Source organism: Trichosurus vulpecula, chromosome 5 (assembly GCF_011100635.1).
Source record: "Trichosurus vulpecula isolate mTriVul1 chromosome 5, mTriVul1.pri, whole genome shotgun sequence".
NCBI lineage: Eukaryota > Metazoa > Chordata > Mammalia > Diprotodontia > Phalangeridae > Trichosurus > Trichosurus vulpecula.
Window position 1 is genome coordinate 296,790,273 of NC_050577.1, and position 23,580 is coordinate 296,813,852.

Below are 23,580 nucleotides of genomic sequence, written 5' to 3' on the forward strand. Positions count from 1 at the left end.
TGCCCGGCTCCTGGGAGCTGGTGCCAGGCTCTGTGTTAGCCCCCAGCCCACTGGTCCTGTCACCCATCAGCTCTTTCAGAACCTCTCCGGCCCCCTGCATGCACCGCCCCCCCCCCCCCCCCAGCTCCTTCTCCCCCAGCCGCACTCACAGGAGACACTTCAGCTGCCTCCCCAGCAGACAGACCAGCCTTTGTGCCCAGGGAGCTGGTTTCCATGGAAACCTCCAATTTCCTCCGATGGGGACTGACTTCGGGGGCTTCTCAGGAGTATCACAGAGCAGGTCTCATCAAGCCACCCATTGTTTCCTGAGGACCTGCCCCAAGCCCCTTATCACCCATCGGGATCCCCTTTCAGGAGCAATGTCCCAGCAGGAAGCACAGGACTGGAGTCGGCCTTTCCCCCCTCCTCCCCTGGCCCCTTACCTGGCCCTCTTGGGAACCCTCTGGACAAATCAGCTGACCAACAGAGGGTCTGACACCCACTTTCCCCCTTGGTACACCCCTCTGGGCCCTGGCCCTCCCCTTTTCCTTTGGACCTTCTCAGGGCAGGCAGCAAGTAGAAGCCAGGTTCTGGCTTTGCTCCTGACTCAGAAGGGAGCCTGCCTCTCTCTAATGTGTGATGGGGCTTCCCCTCTCCACCCCCTAGAGCCAGGTACATGTTCTGCTCCCCCCCAGAGGTAAGATGGGGTGACTGAGCCCACTTTCTCCCTGCCTCAGAGGAGTAGGAAGGTTCCCTGGGATCCCTTGGACCTTTCTGTTGTCCTATGCACTTTGCCTTGCCCCAAGAATTGGAAGGACCCCAGCCTGCTTTGGCCAGCATGGGGAGGGAAGGGATGAGCCGTCTTGAGTTATTGGCAGCCCTGTTTGGGGTAAGGGTGCTGAGCCCCAGGGCGGAGGGGGCAGCTGATGGCTGTCCAGGTGGGAGAGGGTTAATCTGTGGAGCTGAGCTGTGGCCTTTCTGGCCCTTCCCCTCCATCACCCACCCTCCACCCCCGCCCCGAGCTCATGGAATCCTTTAATCACATCGGGCGCTGAAATTTCAGTCCTGAAATGCCGCCTTTGTGCAGGCATCCCGGGCCGCCGCCCCGGAGTGCGGGGGTCACTTTCTCGGCCCCATTTCTGTAAATGGCCTCTTTGTTCCCTGTTGGGCTGCTCAGTATCAGATGTGATTAAAGGGAGGTGGGGTTGGGGTGGCAGGGGGGTGGTATGGTTGGAGAAGATGGGGGGGGGAGGTTAACCCTCAGGGGGCCAGCAGAGAGTTGGGACTGGTCTCTGCTGCCCTCCCTCCACAACTTTCTGGGGGGAGCCTTGTTTCTCTGATGGCCTGGCTTGGGTTTTGTCCCTTCCCGGGTGTCATTCAGAAATAAGGGATCTCGTGCTACCATCAACATGCCTCGTTCCACATCCTCTGTGGTTTGGCCCACGGTCCCATCACCCTCTCACCTGAAATTCACCCAGCTCTTCTCTCTTGTGTGAAACTAGCTGGAGCTCCTTCTCCATCCCCACCCTCCACCCTCCTCATCCCTGGGGACACTTGTCTTTACATGGTGCCTGACTTCTTGGCTTCATTCTTGTCCCCTCTCTTCTACCCATTTCCCCCTCCTTCAACTGGTGTCTTCAGCCACCTCCAATCTCTTCCAGGTCAGCTAACTGAGACGTCATCCTTGGGCTGCTGGCTACCTCATCCCACTCACCTCACTGGATGAGAAACAATTTAATTTAGATGAGATCCAAGAATCTTTGTCAGCAATTTTTTTCTTTTAACAGATTTTAAACAAAATGTTTAAATTGCTACATTTTGTTTTGTTGTTTAAATTTGCTACATCATGGGGTACTTCCCAACAAACACCCAACTTCCTTTAATAAATGCTTGTTTACTTAACTTGTTGATTTATAAAGTGCTCTCCCTGAAAACTTAAGCAAGATGGCATAATGCCATGTTCAAGACTGAAAATACAATTGTCAATAATTAAGAAATCACGGAGCCCGAGAGAGATGCCAAAACACTCAGGATGGATAGCTGTTCTAATTTTTGAGAAGGGGAAAAAAATGAATTGCAGGAAGTACAGACCACCAAGCTTAATACTGATCACTCAGGAAGCTTCTAGTTTATATTCATGAACTGATGGTTTCTGGACACTTAGAAAAGAAAGCAGTGATTATGAGGAGCCAGCATGGATTCACTATGAACATAGCATGCTTAGTGGAGTCCCCTTTCCTGTTCTGTTAGGCCGGCAGATCATCAGAATGCTGGTGCCATAGCGTATCTTAGGTTCATCACGATTTCCATGTGGATAAATGTGGGTTAGGTGATAGTACATTTAGCTGGTGCCCCAGTGCAGCCCAACAGGTGTGAGACTTAAGGGAAGGTTGCACCAAAGAATCAGAAAGGTCAGTAATTAGTAAAGTGATAATCCTTTCGTGTGGCAGAGTTTAATCCACTCAAGGGAAAAGCCAGTGTCTAAAATTAATGAATCTTGTAGGAGGCAGGAGCATGGGGAAGTGGGCTCAGTGGAAGGTCAGGGCAGAGGAGACATCGGGCTCTCAGTTGCCAGAAGGGGAGGTCGAGGCCTCAGCAGGAAGAAGGTGGGGATGGTCGGTGAGAATGCTTGGGAGAAGCTGCCCTCCAACATGGCGGGCCTACATGCTCTCACCTCCCTGATCAATTTGTGCATCACCCGAGTCCTTCATCTTTTGCCAGGGCAGCTTGCTCTGGTGCTGAAAGCCAGGGGTTCACTCTGAAATGGGGGAAGGTTCTCTGCCATCGCGCCTTTATGTGTATTAGCTCCTCATGAAAACACTGAGACCAGCACTATTATTATCCCAATTTTATAGTTGAGAAAGTTTGAAGTAAAGTGACTCGCCCAGGGTCCCACAGCCAGTAAGCATCTGAGGTTGGGTTTGAGTTCAGGTCTTCCTGACTGCAAACTTGAGGCTCTGGCTACCACACCACCAACTCCTTCCGTTTTCTGTAGTTTGCTGCGGGCCCCAGTGTCAGAACTGGATCAAACTTAGAGTAGGGGGTGAGGACGTTAGACCTCAGGAGGCAGCGTGGAACAGGGTGTGTGGGGGGGAGGAACACCCTGGGCCTCGATCCAGCCTTCCTTGGTTTGAGTGGCAGGTGGGCAGACAGGCTCACTGAGCCTCCCCTGCAAGGTGGCGATAGCAATATTTGGAGTTCTCATCTCAGGGGTTCTTGTGAGCAGAGATTCTGTAAACTACAAAGCGTTAGGCAAGTGGGAGCCGTTATTGCTACGAGGAGCAATTGGGATGGTTTATCCCAAAGAAGAGACGAGTTGGGAGTGAGTGCAATGGCATCGCCATCTTCATGGCTTTGAAGGGCCCTCCTGTGGAAGAGGGAGCCGATTTAACGTCCTTTGCCCTGCATAGACTACCTGCCTATCCAATGGATATTTTCTTGGTTTTGAAGCGACGGACCCTTCCCAACCTGCACCCAAACCAACCTGTTTGCAAAATAAATTCCAGGAGAAAGTAGTTCTATTGGTTGTTAAGAAGCAAGGCATGAATGGTTCAGTGGATAGAGGACTGGCCCTGGAGTCAGGAGGACTTGGGTTCAAATCGGGCCTCAGACATTTACTAACTGTGTGACCCTGGGCAAGTCACTTAACCCCATGGCCTCCAGAAAAGAAAGAAAGAAAATGGAAAGAAGGATGTGTCCTTTAATTTGGAGTTCTGAATGAACGCTGACTATTGAATTCAGACTTTCCCTGTCTTTCAACATCAGTGTCCTTGTCAAATGGTTCAGAAACTGGCATGATTTTTATCGGTGACGAGGACACGAAAGAAGAGGACTGACTGTTTGTTCTGCCACTACCCCTTAAAGACTGTGAGTTGAGTATGTCAGACTTGGGGCTGAAACCTTCCCTCTGCTGTCTCCTCTATTAGAATGGAAGCTCCTTGAGGGCAGGGACTGACTTGTCTATTTGTGCATAGTGCTCTGCACCTAGTAAGCACTTAATAAATGCTTCATTCATTCATTCATTCATTCATTTCTATCCTTACCTAAGCTGTTTTTTAAAAATTTCCCAATCTTCCCTTTGCATGGGTTCATACAAGTCTTCCAGCCTTGTCCAGGGTCCCATAGCTATGTATCTGAGACTAGAGTTCTTCATGGTCATCATTCCTCATGGCAGACTAATATTCCATTACCTTTGTGGGCTATAATGCCCCTCCCCAATCCATAGATACATTTTATTTTTGTTATCACAAATAATGCTGCTGTGAACATCTTTATACCCGTGGGTCTTTACTTGCAGTCAGCAATCTCCTGGCATACAGTCCCAGTGGTGGGGTGGAAGAGCATGACTGATTTAGTCACTGGTCTTGCGTAATTCCAAATTGTTTTCCAGAGCAGCTGTACCAAATTCCCACATACTTACTAAATACTCTAATGACCCAAGACTGGAAAGGCAAGGAGGGAGGGGGCTAGCTGATAGATTAAATTACAGCCCCAGGATCCCAAAAGGCTTTGACTGGCATTTAATAAATGTCCATTGATTTGACTTGGAAAGATGTGTTTGCTTCTGCCCAATGGCGATTTAACAGGCATAAATGTCAACTCTTACAATTAGGTCCAAAAAGTCAGCAACTAGAAGGAGACGGGGTTATATGGTCTAGATGTGGTTTGTGTGAACAATGAGATTTGGGGGGTTTTAGTTGACAGCAGGCTTGACTGTAGTAATAATGGTGTTAGTTGCCATTTACTTCATGGTGCCTTCCTCGCAGCAACCGTGTACGGTGGGTAGTATGGGTAATCATTACCCCCATTTTATAAATCAGGAAAATAGACCTCAGAGAAGTGACTTATGAAGCCTTTCCTGATTCCCCTCCCCCGCCATCTTCTAGGGCCTCCAGATCGCCTCTTACTTAGTAAATATTTGTTTTTACTTCCATGTGTTACCGCTGTTTCCGCCAGTAGAATACAAGCCCATTGAGGGCAGGGCCTATTATGTTGGTCATACAGCTAGCGAGTGGCATGGCCGGGACTTGAACCCAGGACTTCCTGAGCCCAAATCCGTGACACTGCCCACCACACCATACTGTCATCTGTCATCGGCTCACCGGCTTTGTATTTATTTTACTTCTGGCCTGACTGGCAAACTTTTCAGGCCCTTTTGACCCAAGGGATTCTTTTCTGTGCTTTTCCATAAATTCACTGTTTACCCCACAAGCTGGAGGCCTTCCTCTGGTTCTTGGTTTTGTGTGCACCGGAGCTAAATTCTGGGCTGTCCTGCTTTCCTGCTCCCTACAATGTGGCTGACCACCATCTTGAGACATTGAGCTTGGAGACCTTGGGGGCCACGACCATTGCCTTCAAGTCATGGAAGGAATGTCTCGTGAAAGCAGAGTCAGGTTAATTCTACTTGGCGCCAAAGAGCAGAACTGGAAGCTTGGGGTGAAGACCTCCTTCCTAGCAACGAGATCTACCCCGCTATGGTGCAGGCCACTTTTTAGGCACTAAGCTGCTTGTCACTGGAGGTACTCAAGTTGGATGAGCACTGGTCAGGGTTGTAGTAAAAGGAATTCTTGCATTGGTATGCGGTTGGACCAAATGGTGAGAACCAGCATTTCTCTAGCATCTTCTTTGTGCCAGGAGCTATGCTGTCTCTTCTAAATCTCAGTCTGTGCCTGGAAAATGTCAGATTCCACCCTAAACCAAGCTTAGAGGAAGGCAGTGTGTCCCAGTAGACTAAGCGTCAGGAGGACCTGGGTTCAAATCCCACCTCAGACCCTTACTAACTATGGAATTTCTCTGAGCCTCATTTTCCTCATCTGTGAGGGGGGCAGGGGGGATTCAGTGACTTTGAGGGTCTCTTGTCTCTAAGTCTCTGCTCCTGTGAATCTGGGAGTCAGTGGTTTATGAATTGGGACGTTTGTCCTCCAATCTTGTGTTTCTGCTCTCCTAGCACTAACAATAGGTCAGTAATCACATCTTCCATTTCCTCCCACCTGAGGATGTCATTCGTCTGGGCCAGGTGGTTTGCAGTCCAGGGCAGCTGGGTGCTGGGTTTCCGAGGACCCAGAGCTCTGTGAATAGGCTCGGAGACTTCCGGGCCCTTTGAACCTCCAGCCCCTCACCTCCTGGTAGTCTTTGCAGCATGCCTGCCCCTCCCCCACCAAGCTGCCCCTCTGTCATCTCCCCCAGGAAGTAGGAGCTGGGGTCCTCCTAATCCTGAGATTATGTAATGGGCAGGGTTGAGAGAAGGGGATCTATGGTGGGTGGGGTGGAGGGGAGAACCCTTTCTGACCTCACCCATAGCTGGAGAGGTGAGTGTGTGTGTGTGTGTGCATATGTGAACATGCGTGTGTGAACATGTGTGCATGAGAGATAGCGTGTGCATGAGTGTATGCGTGCACGTGTGTACGTGTATGTGTGTATGCATGTGTGTGAGTGTGAGCATGTACGTGTGAGCATTTGTGTGCATGAGTGTGACTGTATGTGAGTGTGTGCACGTGTCCATCTCTGCCCTTAGAGGACAGCTCAGTTATCACTTCCTGGTCCCTACCCCAAAGTTGGTTGCTTTGGCATCCCGCCTGTGACAGATACCCTGCGCCTTCCCTGCAGCCCAGGAAGAGGGGCTCCCAAAGACCTCTGAGCTTTCTTCTAGATCTAAGGGCTGCCTATTGTCCCTCCCTACCCTCAACAGACAGACTAAGGCCAGGCCCGAGAGGCCAGTAACTGAAACCTTTAATTTTATTATTCTGGATCGCTTAATGCAGTTAATAGGGACTGGGCAGGGGAGTAGGCAAGGGGCTACTGAGATAAATAGGGGGAGGGGAGCAATAATGTGTTATACGTGGATGGGGGCTGGGGACCTGGGCACAGGGGGACAGACATAGCTACATACTTTCTTCAAACACCATGGGTTGGGGTCAGGGCTAGGGTGCCGGGGGGATAGGGCCAATGCACGAGGGAGGAGAATGTACACATCGATATTTTGGTGTCTTCAGGGAGGTCCTGGCTGCCCGACCACAGGGGCCTTGGCCTTCCCCTGGGACTGGGAGCCAAAGTCTGCGGGCAGGTTGGCCCGACCTCTCCAGTCTGGGAGTCCAGAGGTCTGGGACCTGGGCAGGGAAGTGGGGACTATTGTGGGGATGTGGGATGGGCAGCTTAGTTGGGCAGGTGTGGAAGGAGGGGCAGGGGTGACCAATTAGCAAGGCCCCCATCAGTTGTTTCTAAATCCTCTCCCCACCTTCCTGGCGGCTTCTTTCCCATCGCTGCTTGGGGTGAAGCCCCCAGTTAATTTAGCAAAGAAAGTCTAAGGAAGGCAGATAGGAGTCTTGTCCTTGCTTAGCCAGGCAGCGAGGGTATTGGTCCTGAATCTATCCCAAGAGGGCCCTCTCCACTGCCTCCTCCATGTATAATCAGTTTGGGGGGGAAGGGGGAGGCTCCATGATCCTTCCCTCTGTCCCCTTGCACACATGGCCAACCCACAAGGCCCTCAGAAGGTCTCTACCTCCCCCACAGCCATGTGTGGTCAGGTTCTCAGGTCCTTGGGCAGCCCTGAGTATTGGGCTGGTACCGCAGGGCTATGTGGGGTCCAGGACAGGCATCCTCCCTCCCCGATGGAGATAAGCAAAGTCTGTAGTCCAGAAGGAAGGAAGAAGGACTGTCTCAAAAGGAGCTGGGCTACAGATATGACAGGCCAAAAGAAGAGTGTCCCACCGAGGTCCTGAGTGGACAGGCCTCGTCTAGACCAGGGGAGACGAGTGGGGACAGCATTCGAGGGGAGAGGGATGGAGAGAGCCTCCCTTAGAAGGAAGGTGCCTCCACAGCCCCCTCCAGTTCTGTGGCTGATGGCTGAGAGGGTCGAGGGCTGCAGCCTCCTGAAGGGCCTCGCAGTGGGGTCCCAGCACCCCTCTAGGGTCTGGAGAGCGTCGTATACACAGGCTGCTCCCAGTGCGTGGGGCTGTGGGACTGAGGCCCTGAGGGACTGGGGTCAGAGATGGCCGTGTAGAGTGGCCGCTGAGAGGGCCCCATGTAGGAGAAGGCTGAGTAGAGGCCAGAGGCCTGGCCCGAGTGGCCGTAGTACGGTCCTGAGGGCTGGTGGTCAGAGTAGTCGAACTGGGGGCGAGAGATGGAAGGGAAGGCAGAGCCATAGTGGGGCAGGCTGAGGGAGGTGTAAGCGATCTGGGAGGTGGATGGCTGGTCTGCATAGTGTGGGGGACCCGGGGGGCCCGAGGCCTCCGTCTTCACCTGGGCCTTGGCATCCACACCAGGAGGCGAGGTGGCAGGCAGGGTCACACCGGGCGGCTTGGAGATCCAAGCCGAGTGTCCGCTGGCCACTGCCAGAGCACTGCCTAGCCCGTAACCGGCCGTGGCATAGCCCCCCACATGACCGGGGTGGCCGGCGTGTCCATTGGGTGGCAGATATTGGTCAAATTCGGCCACGTCGAAGGTCTCCATGTTGGACATCACCTCGTGGCTGATCTCACCAATGTCCATGGTTCCGAAGTCGATGTGGGGCTTCCCGCTCTCCCCCAGAGAGCGCCCATCTCGCTTTGAGTCTGCCTTGCCTGACTGCAGCTCTGTCTTTGGGGTGGTCGGAGGGGTGGGAGGGCCATGGCTCTGGCCTAAGATTGGGGATAGATGGAGAAGAGAGAAAATAGGAACACTGAGTCACATAGTTTGTGGGTTCAGGAGCCTGGGATTACAGACAAACTCCTCTGACATCACAAGCCTTCAACAACCTGCCCCCAAGCTCCGCTTCTCGTTACACATCCCTCCCTCCACGAATACTGTGGGACAGCCAAACTGGCCTTCTTACTATTTTCCATACAAGGCCCTCCATCTACCACCTCCACACCTTTGCCCTGGCTGTCCCCCAGGCCTGGAATGTCATCTCTCCTTATCTTGAATTCAGAGAATCCTTCTCTTTCCTCAAGATATAGCTCTTCTACCTGAAGGTTTTCCTGATCCTCCAAGGTGCTAGATCCTTCCTCTTCAGTCACCTTGTATTTCTCTGGCCTGTATTTTGAATCTAATGATACTATGTCCACGTCACCTTCCTTGGCTAGATGGTAAGAGGGCAGAGACGATTTTTTTTTAGTCTTAGTATCCCTGGCCCCTAGCTCAGTGCCTGTCAAACAGTTGGTGATTAATAAATGCCTGTTGATTGACAGACTGGTGGATTCCTCACCCTGACACTCACAGGTCACTTTCCTGTGTGCCTCAGTGACCTCACGGGATGGTCACTGTGCTGTGGACATGTGTTCCCTGCTTTGCCTCTAGGCATGGTCCTCCGCAATGACCTCCTAACTGACCTCCCTGCCTCCAGTCTCTCCCCTGTCCCATCCATCCTTCTGTGCTTGAATGACCTTCCTAAGACACCACTCTTTCCATGGCTCCTCATGGCCGATGGGACCGACCGTAAATGCCGAGGCCCATCTCCAACCAGCCTTATCTCCTGTACCCTCCCTTTGTGAGGCCGAAGGCATACAGGAAGCACTTAATAAATGCTTGACAGACTACTCTCCACCCTCCATTCACCCTGATCTTCTGCTCACATCAACCCCCAGTCAAGCAAGCAAGCAATTAATAAGCATTTATTAAGCACCTACTATGCTAACCCTTTGAATGCAAAGAAGTAAGTGTGACAATCCCTGCTCTCAAAGAGCTTATACCCTAATGGGAGAGGATAGTGGGCTCTTCCCCACTTCCCCGACCTGTCCTTCCACATTAAAATGGCAGATCATTGAGCGCAGGGATTTTTGTTTTTGTAGTCCCAGGCCCTGGATACAGTAGGTATTTAATAAATGCTCCTTGGCTGATTGGCTCCTGGTTCTGTTGCTGTCATCTCCCTCTGCGGAGCTATGGAAGCTTCCACCTGCACTAAGACTTCTGGGACGTCAGGCCAGGGGCTGTAGCCGATCCGTCTTCATATCCTGGTGCTCGTCACATTGCCTGGCAAACAGCTGGTGTTTAATAAAGGCTCATTGCATTCTACTGAATTTTGAGTCTGGTGGCTTATTTTCTCGGTAGAATGAAGGCTTCCCCCAAGAAGCCCATAAGTCCATGAACTCTCAGAGGATCGTTGCTCTAGAGCCAGAAGGGGCCTGTCCTGTGTTACAGATGGGGAAACTGAGACTCGGTGGCTCACCCAAAGCAGAGCCACACGTGATTCACCCGCTATCTGGTAAAATGCTGCTTGTGCCCTGCCGGACCTCGGGCCTCTCACTTCGCCTCTGGGTCTCGGTTTCCACACCTGAACTATAAGCAATGATTCCTTGGACCATATTCCAGGGATCGTTCTTATTGAAGTTTGGTTTCCTTTGAAGGCCCTGCATACAGTGGGTGCTCAATAAATGTTTATTGATTGGTCTGTAAAATGAGGGAGTTGGACAAAATAACCTCAGAGGTTCCTTCGTCATCACTAGTGACCACCAGGAGTGTGCTGGAGTCGGTTTGAATGGCAAGCTGATTGTTAAACCTTCACAGGAACATTTACACACCAGAAGTCCACAAATACTCCACATTAGGGCTCACTTTATTGTTTTGTGGATTATCTAGACTTAAGAAAGTGATGGAGAATATGCTAATTTTGCAGACTAAATTTAAGCGTGTGCCCTATAAGTTTATTTTTCCCCAGAGAGCCGGTCATTAAACATTTACCAGCATCTTACATTCCATTACTGAACAGAACTCGTGGCTCAGGAAGGAATATATGGACTTGAAGTCTCCATGACTTTCCTGGCTGGAAATTCAGTCAGTCAATAAACTGACTGACTTCCTGACTGACTGGGACTTCCCTGTCCACAAAGTGCGGCCTCCTTCCTCTGGTCTTCCTAGAGCACCGTGTCTGGATCTCTCCTATGTTCTTCTCACACCCCTACCTGGTGTTAGAGACGTATCTGTTTACACACTTGTCCCTCTCCCCAAGCAGATTAAAAGCTTCCCGAGCGCTGGCCCGGGGGTTGTGGGGTTTTTCCACTTTCGAATCTCTAGAAGGGAGCAAAGAGCCCTGCACACAGTCAGTGTTCAATAAATGCTCACTGCATTCTACCCATTGATTCTTTATGTCCTCCAAAGTCCTCTGGCCTGGCCCCAGTGGACTCTGAGATTTTCTTCTCCTCCACTCAGGCCGCCCTGCTCCTGGTAGACACCTTGGCTTAAACAATTCCCTTTTCTGCCTTCCCCATCCCGCTTTGTCCCTGAGCTACATCCTTCCCATCCTTCCCATCCTTCCAGCCCTGCTCAGAACTGCCTCCTCCAGGAAGTATGTCAAGCTCACAAGGTGCGCCAGTCTTCTAAGGAAGGTCCTAGGAGAGTCCACCCCATCGCATAACCAGATGCTTGGTTGTAGATTGTCTCCAGGTGTTTTATGTGCTCGAAGGCCCCGGGGCCAGCCCTGTCTCTGTCTCTGTCTGTCTCTGTCTCTTTCTCTTTCTCCTCTCTCTGTCTTTGTCTCTCCTTTCTGTTTCTGTCTCTCTCTGTTTCACGCTCTCTGTCTCAGTCTCTCTCTTTCTCTTTCTCTGTCTCTCTCCATCTCTGTCTCTTTCTCTCTGTTTCTCTGTCTCTCCTCTCTCTGTCTTAGTCTCTCTTTTTCTCTCTCTCTCTGTCTCTCTCCATCTCCATCTCTGTCTCTCTCTGTTTCTCTGTCTCTCTCTGTCTCTCCTCTCTCTGTCTTTGTCTCTCTTTTTCTCTCTCTCTCTGTCTCTCTCCATCTCCATCTCTGTCTCTCTCTGTTTCTCTGTCTCTCTCTGTCTCTCCTCTCTCTGTCTTTGTCTCTCTTTTTCTCTCTCTCTCTGTCTCTCTCCATCTCCATCTCTGTCTCTCTCTATCTCTGTCTGTCTCTTTCTGTCTCTCTCTCCCTCTCTCTCTTTCTCTCATTCTCTGTCTCTCCTCTTTCTGTCTCTCCTCTCTCTCTCCTCTGTCTCTTTCTCTCTCTGTCTCTCTTTGTCTCTCTCTCTCTCTCTCTGTCTCTCCCCATCTCTGTCTCTGTATCTCTCCATCCCTGTCTGTCTCTTTCTGTCTGTCTCTCCTCTCTCTGTCTCTCTGTTTTTATCTCTCTCAGTCTCTCTCTTTCTCTTTCTCTGTCTCTCTCCATCTCTGTCTCTCTCTGTCTTTCTCAGTCTCTCTCTCTCTCTCTGTCTCTTTCCATCTCTGTCTCTCTCTCTGTCTCTCTCTCTCTCTCTTTCTCTGTCTCTCTCTGTCTCTCCTCTCTCTGTCTTTGTCTCTCTTTTTCTCTCTCTCTCTGTCTCTCTCCATCTCCATCTCTGTCTCTGTATCTCTCCATCCCTGTCTGTCTCTTTCTGTCTGTCTCTCCTCTCTCTGTCTCTGTCTCTCTTTCTCTCTGTCTCTCCTATCTCTGTCTCTCTCTCTCTTTCTCTGTCTCTGTCTCTCTCTGTCTCTCCTCTCTCTGTCTTTGTCTCTCTTTTTCTCTCTCTCTCTCTGTCTCTCTCCATCTCCATCTCTGTCTCTGTATCTCTCCATCCCTGTCTGTTTCTATCTGTCTGTCTCTCCTCTCTCTGTCTCTCCTTTCTGTTTTTGTCTCTCTCTGTCTCTCTCTGTCTCACTCTCTCTGTTTCTCTCTCCCCTTCTGAGTGGGTCTAACCCCACATCTTCTCTCCTTGAACATAGGTCTGCCTTTTGTTGGCACAGCCTTGTTTATTGTCTTATGAATGTCTCTGGCTCAGCCACTGTGCCCACCTCTCTTAACAGCGCTCAGGGAGGTTCCCAAGCCAGGATGGAAGGATGCAGGGTATAAGGAGTTTGCTCTGCTCCTAATTACTTGTGTGGCCTTGCATACAATGCGTCCCCACTTTGGGGATCATTTTCTCATCTGTAAAGTGGGTTGGGAGTAGGTGGTCCCCAAGCAAGGAACCTTCAAGCTGTCAATTCCATGCCACTTGGGGAGCCCATCAGAGAGAGACACAAGAGCAGAAGAATCCTGAGGGGATTTTTAAAGGCAGGAGCATCCTGCGGCTCCTTTATTGGAATGGGGGCAGCCTGCCTTTCCTAGCTGGCTGGGGATACCCTGAGGGGCTCCCTCAGTGTGGGCATGTGTCTCAGCCTTCTGGGATAGGCCTGTGTGTCTCCCTTTGTCTCGGATCCCATTAGAACCTCCTGCTGAGGAGGAGGGCCCGAATACAGATGACGGCCCGTTTGGGTTGTCCAAGAGGCTGAGAAGCTGTGGGATGGGCCAGGGGCAGCGCCTTCCTGACGCTGGTCTCCCTCATCAGACCTAGGCTCTCCAGGGGCACGGAATGTGTCCCTTCTTCATACCGAGAACTCCCTAAGGGGGATGTTTCCCCAGCAAATCTGGGGTTCAAGATCAGAAACAACGTCCTCCTGTCCGACGCGCTGCCCCATCCTTCGGTCCCTGCCTTGGCTTTCTGGCCACGCCTTACAGATCGCATCTTCCCCTCCAACTCTGTGTCGGCCACCCCCGGCCGCTCCTTCCCCAGAAGAATGCTGGCGCCGCCGAGCTCCCCAAGGAGCCCGGTGTATCTGAGCAGATTGGCACCCCTCTGGAAGCCAGGCCAGGGGAGCGCAGGACCTCGCCCCTTACTCCTCTCTTCTATCACCATCCGCGCCCCAAAAGGCCAATCAGAGCACGCCCTTCTGGCTCCTGGGCCCGGCCTCTCTGTCTTGGGGGCTCATTCTCGTCCTCACCACATCTCCAGCCCCCAACCCTCACGGCGCCCCCTTCCCCCGTGGTGTCCCACCCCTCCCCATGGAGCTCATCACCCGCCCTCCCGTCCAGTTCTCACCTGAGGAGTGCTCTGGGTTGCCGTCGGACATCGGGGAGCCCTCGCCGGGGTGCCGGTGGTCCAGGTGGGAGTTCTTGTAGTGCGCCTGGATGGCGGCCGCCCCACCAGGCTCTCCCTCGCCAGGAGCCTCCCCCTCCCCCGAGGCCGCCTTCCCATTCTTCCTGCGCCGGGGCTGGTATTTGTAGTCGGGATGGTCCTTCTTGTGCTGCATCCTCAGGCGCTCAGCCTCCTCGATAAAGGGTCTCTTGTCGCTCTCATTCAGCAACCTGCGTGTCCCGGAGAAAGAAGGGAAGGTGGGGTGGGGGAGCAGGAGGAAGAGGAGAGGAAGGGAAGAGAGAAGAGGAGAGGAAGGGAAGAGAGAAGAGGAGAGAAAGACGGGGTGGGGGATCAGGAAGAAGGGAAGGGAGGAGAGGAGGGTGGAGGGGGAGTAGGAGAAAGGGAGGAGAGGAGAGGAGGGTGGGGTGGGGGAGCAGGAGGAAGAGGGGAGGAAGGGAAGAGAGAAGAGGAGAGAAAGACGGGGTGGGGGAGCAGGAAGAAGGGAAGGGAGGAGGGGAGGGTGGGGTGGGGGAGCAGGAGGAAGAGGAGAGGAAGGGAAGAGAGAAGAGGAGAGAAAGACGGGGTGGGGGAGCAGGAAGAAGGGAAGGGAGGAGAGGAGGGGGGGAGGGGAGGAGAGTAGAGGAGGGTGGAGTGGGGGAGCAGGAGGAAGAGGGGAGGAATCGAAGAGAGAAGAGGAGAGAAAGACCGGGTGGGGGAGCAGGAAGAAGGGAAGGGAGGAGAGGAGGGTGGAGGGGGAGTAGGAGAAAGGGAGGAGAGGAGAGGAGGGTGGGGTGGGGGAGCAGGAAGAAGAGGAGAGGAGGGTGGAGTGGGGGAGCAGGAGGAAGAGGAGAGGATAGGAGGGTGGGGTGGGGGAGCAGGAGGAAGAGGAGAGGAAGGGAAGAGAGAAGAGGAGAGAAAGAAGGGGTGGGGAAGTAGGAGGAAGGGAGGAGAGGAGGGTGGGTGGGGGAGCAGGAGGAAGAGGAGAGGAACATGGGGGTGGGAGAACAGGGGGTGAGTTGTTGAATTTTGCAGGCCCTGCCTCAAAGGGTTGTTGTGGGGATGAACAGAAGGGTACCCTACAGTAGGGTGCCCTACAGTAGCAGAAGCCATTGGGAACCTGGGTTCGAATCCTGCCTATGTCACCTGCTACCGTGTCCTCTTGGGCAAATCTCTTAGCCTCTTTTCCTCAGTTTCCTCACCTGCCAAGTGAGAAGGTTAAACTAGACGGTCCCTAGGTCTAAAAGCCCACGTCAGGATCTTTGTAAACTTTGGAGCGCTATAGGGATGCCAGCTTTTATGATTATTGATAGTTATCATTATCATGGCCACTGCTAAGGGTCTGGCCCTTGGTTCTGTGCCTTGGAATCCGAAGGTGTCAGGCTTTCAGAGGTTATGTCCCTCAAGCCTTTTCTTGTCGTCTTTTCTCTCCCCTTCCTCCCCCCCCCCCCCCCGCCCCCGCTGGAATGTTAGGAGGGATGGGAACTGAGGGGAAGTGGGATGGACTGACAAGAAACCTCGGAGCAGCTTTGAGCCACCCCAGGATTGAGAGCACCTGGGTACTCAGTCATCTTCCCAGCTTCCAGAGCTTGGGCTCAGTCAGCTCTGAGGACCCATCCTGCCTCAGTTTCTCTCGTTTGGAAGGGCAGACAGAAGGGCATGAGCCTGGGGACCAGGGCAGGGATTCTCCGGGGTCACTGATACTCTCAAGGTACAGCCTCATCCTCTGTGAAAGGATGGGGTTCCTTGAGCTCTCAGATCCTGTGATTCTCAGGGGCCCTCCCCTCCTCCTCCCCATCTCCCTGCCGCTCTCAAACATTGTTCCCCTCCCCACAAGGCCCCACCTTGGACCCAGGTTGCTGAAGTCTCTCTTCCCACCTGCCTGCCTGCCTGTCTGTTACTTCCTGACCCCAGTTTGGGCCAGATTGATTCCCTCTCTCCTGCCTCCCCCCTCCCCAGGCTGTCCCCCCACCTCCATACTGCCTCTGAGGACAGGCCAGGGCTTCCCAGAACTCCTCACACCTCTGGAGACCCCCATAGGCCTTTTAGCCCATCTTTCAGTTGCCAGGAAGGAAATAACCATGAGAGCAGGGCTGCTTGTCAGAGATTTGGTGAGGGCCAAGGATGGAGCTGGTTTTGTTTCCTGGATCCAATGCACTCCATCCCAAGTGAGACCGCTTTAGTCAGGGTGTGTTTGCCTCTGTAAGCGAGAGCCAATATTTGCATGCACACAGTGGGAAAATCCCACCGAATTTGGAGTCAAAGGACCTGGGTTCAAATCTTGGTTCTGCTGTTTCATGAGCCTGGTCAAGTCATTTCACTCCTTGGGCCTCAGTTTTTCCATCTGTGAAATGAGGGCATGACTAGATGATGTCTGAGGGTTCTTTCCAGCTCTGGCAGGGAGGGGTAGGAGAGGGGGATGAATTAGGAAGAAAAAGCCTTTCTTCATGTTATAGGAGGGGACTGGGCAAGGAGGAGCTGAACATCAGGGAATAAGGAACTCGGGTGTCCCCAGTGTCCTCCGGCCCTGGCCCATGTTGGTGGTCTAACCATCGTCCCACACTGCTCACCTCAAGACTGGGGGCTAGCATGGGCTGAGGCAGAGAGAGCCAAGGGAAACTCACTAGAGGACTCTTTCCCTTCATTTCCTTCCCAAAGCCTTCAGAGTGGGGGAAGGGAGGGATCCCTGTGTGGAAGTGACCCTCCCCTAACTAACCCTGGGGGCAGAGACTGGGGGCTGGGGCACAAAGATACAAGCCAGTAGAGAAAAGGCCCCACGTGTTCATTGCTGTGTTAATCTCTCCTGGGAGGGACTCACTGGGCAGCGGTACCCCCACTTCCTTTTCTTTCTAGGAGGTGCCCCCTCTCCCACTAGCTTTCTGTCTTCCCCCTTCTCCCCCTCCCCCACTAGCCTTGTGCTTCCAACCTCCCCCCTCTTCTCCCTCCCCCACTGGCTTTATGCCTCCCCCCTTCTCCCCCTCCCCCACTAGCCTTGTGCCTCCTCCCCTCCCCGCTGCCTGGGTGTGAGGGAGTGGTCATGCCAGGCATCCCCGTCTGGCTAGCATTCCTAGGAGACTTTCATTCCTGAGCCTTAAACCTCTGAGCTGCCAGGAGCTGGCCCAGAGACCAGCTGCTCCTCCCTCCCCACCCCCACCCTCCGGGCTCGAGTCCCATCCGTGTCCAACCTCGGACAAATCACCTCTCTCCGGGACTCAGTCTGCCCCTCTATAGAATGAGGGCAGTGGACTAAGAGATCTCTAAGGCCCAGCCCAGCTGTAAATCCTACACTGTTCCCCCTCGCTGCCCCCATCCCTGAGATCTGCAGCCCAGCAAAGCCGGGGACTTTGCCACTCTCTTCTGGGCTGAGACCCACGAGCTAAGTGCCATCAGGACACATGGAGCGTGTGCAGAGCCCACAGAGAAAAGTAATGGACGTAGCCTGGGCACCCTGAGCTAAAAGACAGAGCTCTGGCCTTGGAGTCAGGAAGACCTGGGTTGGAAGCCTTCCTCAGCCACTCCCTAGCTGTGTGATCCTGGTCAAGTCACTTAGCGTTTTGAGCCTCAGTTTCCCCATCGGTAAAATAGGAATGACAGACTCGTCAAGAGGAAAAACAAGATAGCCAAGTGTTCTGGAAATGTCAGCTATCATCATCACCATTATTATCTGAGAGTCTTTAACCTCCAGTATCTCGTTCTGACCCCATGCCATAACAGGGGAATAGGTTATGGTGGTGACGGATAATAATAGCAGCTAGCATTTATATACACTTTGAAGTTTACATACATGAGAACATTTGGTCCTCTCGACACCCCTGGGAGGTAGGGGCTGTTATTATCCACATTTTACTGATGTGGAAACTGAGGCAGACCTAAGGGACTTGCCCAGAATCACACAGCTAGTCAGTATCTGAGGCAGGATTTGAACTCAGTTCTTCCTGACTCCAGGTCCAGTGCTCTATCCCCTACACTGCCTGGCTGTAGAATTTGGGGGTGTTTGGATAGGAATGTCACAGTCCCAGCATTAAGTAGGGAGAGTAGAGCCCCCTCTCACTAGGGACCTAAAGCTTGTGATTCCTCTGGCAGGGTTGGGTGGGGATAGATGGGGAAATGAGGCACCCAGATCTGTCCTTAGTCTTGGGATCTGAGTTCAGGGTCATTTGAATGGAATGGGGCCAGGCGATCGGGAGCTGGAAGAGATGGTTGAAGCATTGCACCCCCTTCCCCATACACCCCAACCATAATCGGACCCCACTTCAACACTGGCCTTAAGCACAACCCCAAACCTCAACCTCAACCTCACCCTGCCTGAACCCCAGTCCCCAGCCTAAATCTGACTGGTGTCTGCCTGGGGATTTCAGCCCCTTGGCCTCAGGCTGCTGTCCTAGTGGTTTCAGAAGGCTCCCGGAATCATAGAGCAGGAAGGGACCGTCTAGGACATTTAGTCTAACTGTCCTGATCTTATAGGTGGGGAAACTGAGGCCCACGTTCACACAGGGAGCAAGTGGCAGAGCTGGGGTTTGAATTGGGGAACCTTGCCAGATCCAGGCTTCCTTCTGCTGAACGGGCATAAGGTTTGGAGTCAGGGGACCAGGGTTCGAATCTCTGCTTCATCGCTCATTCCCTGTGTGACCCTGAGCAAATCGTTTAAGGGGCCTTCTTTGTGAACGGATGGAGTTGGGCTAAGGTCCTTCCCAGCTCTAGGTCACCACTCCTAATGGGTGCCAACCCTGGCTTCTAAGCAGCTGGTATCAGAAAATCGGGGATCCAGAAGCAAAGACTACATCTGAGATGTCCTGGTGGGGTGGGGATGGGGAGGGAGGTGATCTCCTTTCACGGAAACTCCCTCAGCCTCGCCCCCTAACGCCGGCTCCCCGAGGCAGCCATCGTAGTGCTCTCCCCAGCTCCTGATGCGCCTATCCCATATTTCGGGGCAAAGGTACAAGTCGTATGCGAGATAAGTGGGTTGGGGCTATCGAGGAGGTTGGAGACTCTCTCCTCCTAATCCCCCTCACTTCTAGAGAGCTCCAGGAAGGAAGTCTGGGTTGGGGAAGCAGAGTCCTTGCGGGGCACCGACACCGTCAGCTGTTTCTCTCTCACTAGCAGCCTGGACACCTTCCGCCAGACCAAGGACTGCTCACCCTTTCTGCGTGTGCCCCAGCGGCGGGAAAATGGAGGTATTCTTAGTGTCTCAGTACTGCCGGTCTGGAAGCCTTGGTCCCCCGGGGTCCTGAGCAAGCAAGCCTCTGAAAATGCCGGGGGCTTCCAGGAGCTCCGGGGGAGCTGGTCGGCTTAGTTTTCCGATCTCCCCTGAGGTTTAGTGGGCTGGCCGTCGGACTCCACACGCACCCAGAGCCTCCGACTCCCAACCTGCTATCCCGAAGCACCAAGTAAACTGACTTCCCCGAGTGTCTGCCCCACAAAGCCTGCCGGGCAGCCCCGGCCCTGCCCCGGGGCTGCAGCCACACTTAGCGTTCTCTCCTTCCTCATTCCCTGCCCTGGCATACTCCAACCCATCCTCTGAGTCTGGTTAGCACATGCCGGGCAGTAGACTGGGGAGGTGAGAACACGTCTTGTTTCCAAACGGGGGACTGGGTCTTCCTCATTCGGTCAGATTCTGGGTGGGGGAATCTCGCATGGGAAGGGCAGGGAGGGTCGAGACTTGGAGTTGGTGGGCGAATCCTCAGCCTGCAAGGCTATGGTAAGGCTAACTTCACACGCCTGGTTTCCTTCTGTGCTCAGCTCAAGGAACACTCTGTGCACGAAGCCTCCCTGATCCCCCGCCCTTCTTCCCCCTACCCCTAATATCTTCCTTAAGTTACACTTAAGCCTTTGGAGGGGCAGGGACTGGTATATCCAGCTGTGTATCCCTCGTGCTTAGCACAAAGCTTGGCACACAGTAGGCGCTAAATAAATGTTGATTATCTGCAGTGCCTGGTACACAGGAAGTGCTTAATAAACATTTGTCAATTGTATCCTCTGTGTCTAGCATATAGTAAGTGCTTAATAAATGTTCGTTGAGTGATAGGGTGAGCTATAAGTCCCAGTGGTTTAGAAAGTCTTTTCCTTCCAACCATCTGGTGAAGTTGGTAGTAGGTGGTGCAAGTAGCATCGTAGGATTATAGGTGGGAGCTAAAGGGACCTCCAAGACCATCCAGTCCTCTCATTTTACAGAGAAGGAAACTGAGGAAACTAAATGACCTACCCAAAGTCGCACAGGCAGCAAGAAGCAGAGGTAGGTTTTGAAGCCAAGCCCCTGACCCCAGAGCCGGTGCTCTGTATCACGCTGCCTTGCTTATAGATGAAGAGGCTCAGAGGTTAGTTCCTCGGCTTGCTCAGGGTCTCACAGACAGCTGTGTCATTCTGCTTTCCCCTCCTCAGCACTGCCCACCCCCCACCCCCAAGGCTGGCCTGCCCGTTCTCTTTCTCTTGCTCTCATACCCTTTCCTGACCTGGACTGGGGGCCCGCATCCTCCCAGACTCAGAGGAGCAAGACCAAGATCCCCTGGCTCCCCATCTAGGCTCTGCTGTTCATCCCCAGGTTGTCCCAAGAGACCTTGGGGCCACGAAGCCTGTGCCCTCTCACACACCAGAGTTTGCGAAGACCCTAGAATACAGAATGTCTGAGTCGGGAGGAGCCGTAGAACAGGGAACGTCAGAGCCAGTTCAGCGCCTTGGTTTTACAAATGGGAAAGTATGGCCCAGAAGGAAGGTGAGTCGCTTATGTCCTCACCACCATGGGCCTGGGAGTTAGGACCCCAGTTTTCAACTCCAGTCTCCTCGCTTGACCTACTACCACACTGAAAGCCCAGGTACATGGTTTCAGGGCTGGAATGAAGGGAACCGAGGTGGGGAATTGTGGGACAGGGAAGAGCGCCAGCAGGGACCCGCCCAGGTCCCCTGATCTGAAGACCTGCCCTTTTCCAGATACAGATTGGGGGATGGGGCAGCAGGGGGGGAGGTGATGCAGTCTCCCTTCTGGGCTGAAGTCCTATGTTTGAGGGAGGTTGTCTGTTGGGGTGGTGGGATGAGGAGGCATTTGACCATCCTGGGCAATGCTCTCTCTGCCCCAGCCTTTGGGTGGATGTGGAGCTTGCCAGGGAGAGAAGGAGGGAATTGGTAATCTCTGGGTAGGGTCCCAAGAGGGAAGAGGACCCCAGGAGGGAGAATGACCTGAGAGTGTCCTAGGGGCAGGCTGGCTAGCAGGAGGGCACCAGGGCAGGGGGAGAGCGGCAGACAGACTGTAAAACTGCATTAGGAGACAGTCTCTATTGCTACTATAGGAATGGGTGCCTGGCTCTTCTTTTTGGGGCTTCTTTTGGGCTTAAGAAAGAGAAGCCTAGGAATACTGGAGAGTACAAACAAGGATGGGGCATGATGGGAGATCAGGAAGACAGGCCTGGGGGAGCCAACTGGTGCCATGATGGAATTGGGACTGGCCTTTCTGAGGCCAAGCATGGCGGGCATGCCCAGGGGTGGGGGTAGCAAAATGAAGGGAGAGCCAGTGTGCAGGGATGGATATGACATCCTATTTTTCCTTACTGATTTTTCTCTCCTTCCCCTCTTTTCTCATCTTTTAAACTACTTGGTTGCCTGGAATTGTCCTAGGCTCGGAGGACTCAGATGGGGGGAAAGTTCACCATCCTTCCTTCCCCCTTTCTCTAGTATCTATACGCACGAAGACACACAGGCACACACACACACATACACACACACAGACACACACAGACACACACACAGACACAAACACACACACACACACACACAGACACAAACACACACACACACATACACACACCCATCCCCATCCCCATCCCTGTCCTTATTTGGTCATCAAAACACAGTCTGTCAAAACTGGAAGGGTTCCTAAGAGTTCTAGCCCAACCTCCCCCCAATTTACAGATGAGGAAACTGATACCCAAAAGGTTAAGGTTAAGCTGCTTGTCCAATGTCTCACAACTAGTAAAATGGCGGAGCTGGGCTATGGGCCCAATTCTCCTCAGAGGTTCTGTCCATTTTACGGCACTTGTTGTCCAACTCTGCCCTGGCCCCCAGCCCTATTCTGTTCTCAGGGTTGGAAAGTATGGCAGACTCAGCTGTTAGAAAAGGCCGTTTCATGGGGGAACATCTGGTATGAGGACTCAGTTTCCTCTTCTGTAAAATGAGATGGTTGGGCTAGATGGTTGCTTTCTAAGGGCCCTGCCAAGCTTGAAGTTCTAGGACCTGTAATCTTTTGAATCCACCCATGCTCCCCAACCCAACCCAAGCTCCTTGTCCCCTCCCTCCCTCCCCCAATAGAATACCAACCACCAGAGGGCACTGGTGGCTCCCCTGACTAGCCTTGGGGGGAGAAGCTACCAGAGAGCTTGGGTTCAAATATTCTGGGGGCAGGCGAACTTAGTGTGTACATGGGAGAATGAGACAAAGAAGGCCCCCTGGGATGGGGGATGGTTACGTGGCCCAGCAGAAAGCGAATTGGATTTGGAGTCAGAGGAGCAGGGTTCAAATTTGGGCTCTGCCAACCTAGTACCAGAGTGACCTTGGACAAGTCCTTTTCTTTCTCCAGGCCTCAGTTTCCCTCCCTGTCAACAACACGATTTCCAAAGTTCTGTCCGAGCTCTAGAGCCTTTGAACCTGTGAAGGAGGAGCCAAGAATGGAATGGGACCCCAGGCACAGGGGCTGCCCCCTTCCCCCTGCTGGCATCCCCTTCAGAGGGCTGAGCCCCTGCTTCTTCCAGGTCTACTCCCCCCCCCTTAGACACTCACCTCCACAGCTTCCCCAGGGTTTTGCTGAGCTCTGCGTTGTGGAGGTGCGGGTACTGGTCGGCCAGTTTCCTCCGGGCAGCCTGTGCCCACACCATGAAGGCGTTCATGGGCCGCTTCACATGAGGCTTGCTCTTGCTGCTCCCGTTGACTCTGACGGGCATGGGCACCAGGGTCCAGTCGTAGCCACTGAGCACCTGGCTGACAGCCTCCCGGATGCATACGGGAAATTTGTCGTCGTCCACCTCGGGATCCTGCTGCTCCTTCTTCACCTTGCCCAGCTCCCCGGGCCCAGGGCTGGCATGGAGGGCCGAGCCATCCGGCCCCATGGAGGGACCTCCGGGGGACAGGCATCTGGGGTCTTCGGAGCCCACTGGGCTCAACTCGACCTCTGAAAGGTCCTGCTCCTCGCTCATTGTGCTTCCTTCTTCCTCCTCCTCCTCTTCCTCTTGGTCCTCTTCCTCTGGGCCCCTCTGCCAAGGAGACCTTTTGCTTCTGGACTAGAAAGGGAAGAGAGAGATGGAGCAGGAGTGCCTCCCGATCTCCTGCTCCTGGGGAGCACCCACAGGTCCTCCCTTCCCCCAGCCTTGGCTCCCAGCCCAACTGGGTGGCAGAGGGGAGAGAGAGAGAGACAGGGCCAGAGCCCCAGGCCAGCCCCCCAGGTCCCCACCTTGGCAGAGAGTGAACTCCAGCCCTAGTGGCCCAGGGGATCTGACTCCAACCCTGCAAGTCCCTCCCAGACAGGGAAAGACCTCCTCCCCCTTCCCCTCCCCCCAACCTTGTCCCAACCGTTTCTTGGTGTGGGTGGATTGGAGGATTTTTTTTTGTTTGTTTCTGATTTCAGGTGGTGGTTTGTGGAGAGAAAGAGAGAAAAACGGACTCCCTAAAGAATATAATCTCTCTGGGAATTTCCCATTTTCTCACCTTCTTCCCCCTTGCCTCTCAGCGGTGCCCCATCTGGGCAGAGGAGATGGGGGTGAGGGGAAGCAGGACAGGGACCGAGGCTCCCATCAGCCTTCCCTTATCCCCCACCAAGATTCTGAGACAAGAGCAG

The 23,580-nt window shown here is 53.4% G+C and overlaps 1 protein-coding gene across 1 annotated transcript; it reads right to left on the reverse strand.

Moving 5' to 3' along the window:
- Positions 1-6,689: 6,689 nt before the first annotated feature.
- Positions 6,690-23,020, reverse strand: SOX10 (SRY-box transcription factor 10). The gene is made up of 3 exons (XM_036761041.1): positions 22,530-23,020; positions 13,734-13,999; positions 6,690-8,594 (listed from the first exon to the last, which is right to left on the reverse strand). Exons 1-3 carry the CDS (start codon positions 22,940-22,942, stop codon positions 7,882-7,884), a joined length of 1,392 nt encoding a protein of 463 aa, XP_036616936.1. The 5' UTR covers positions 22,943-23,020; the 3' UTR covers positions 6,690-7,881.
- Positions 23,021-23,580: the final 560 nt, after the last annotated feature.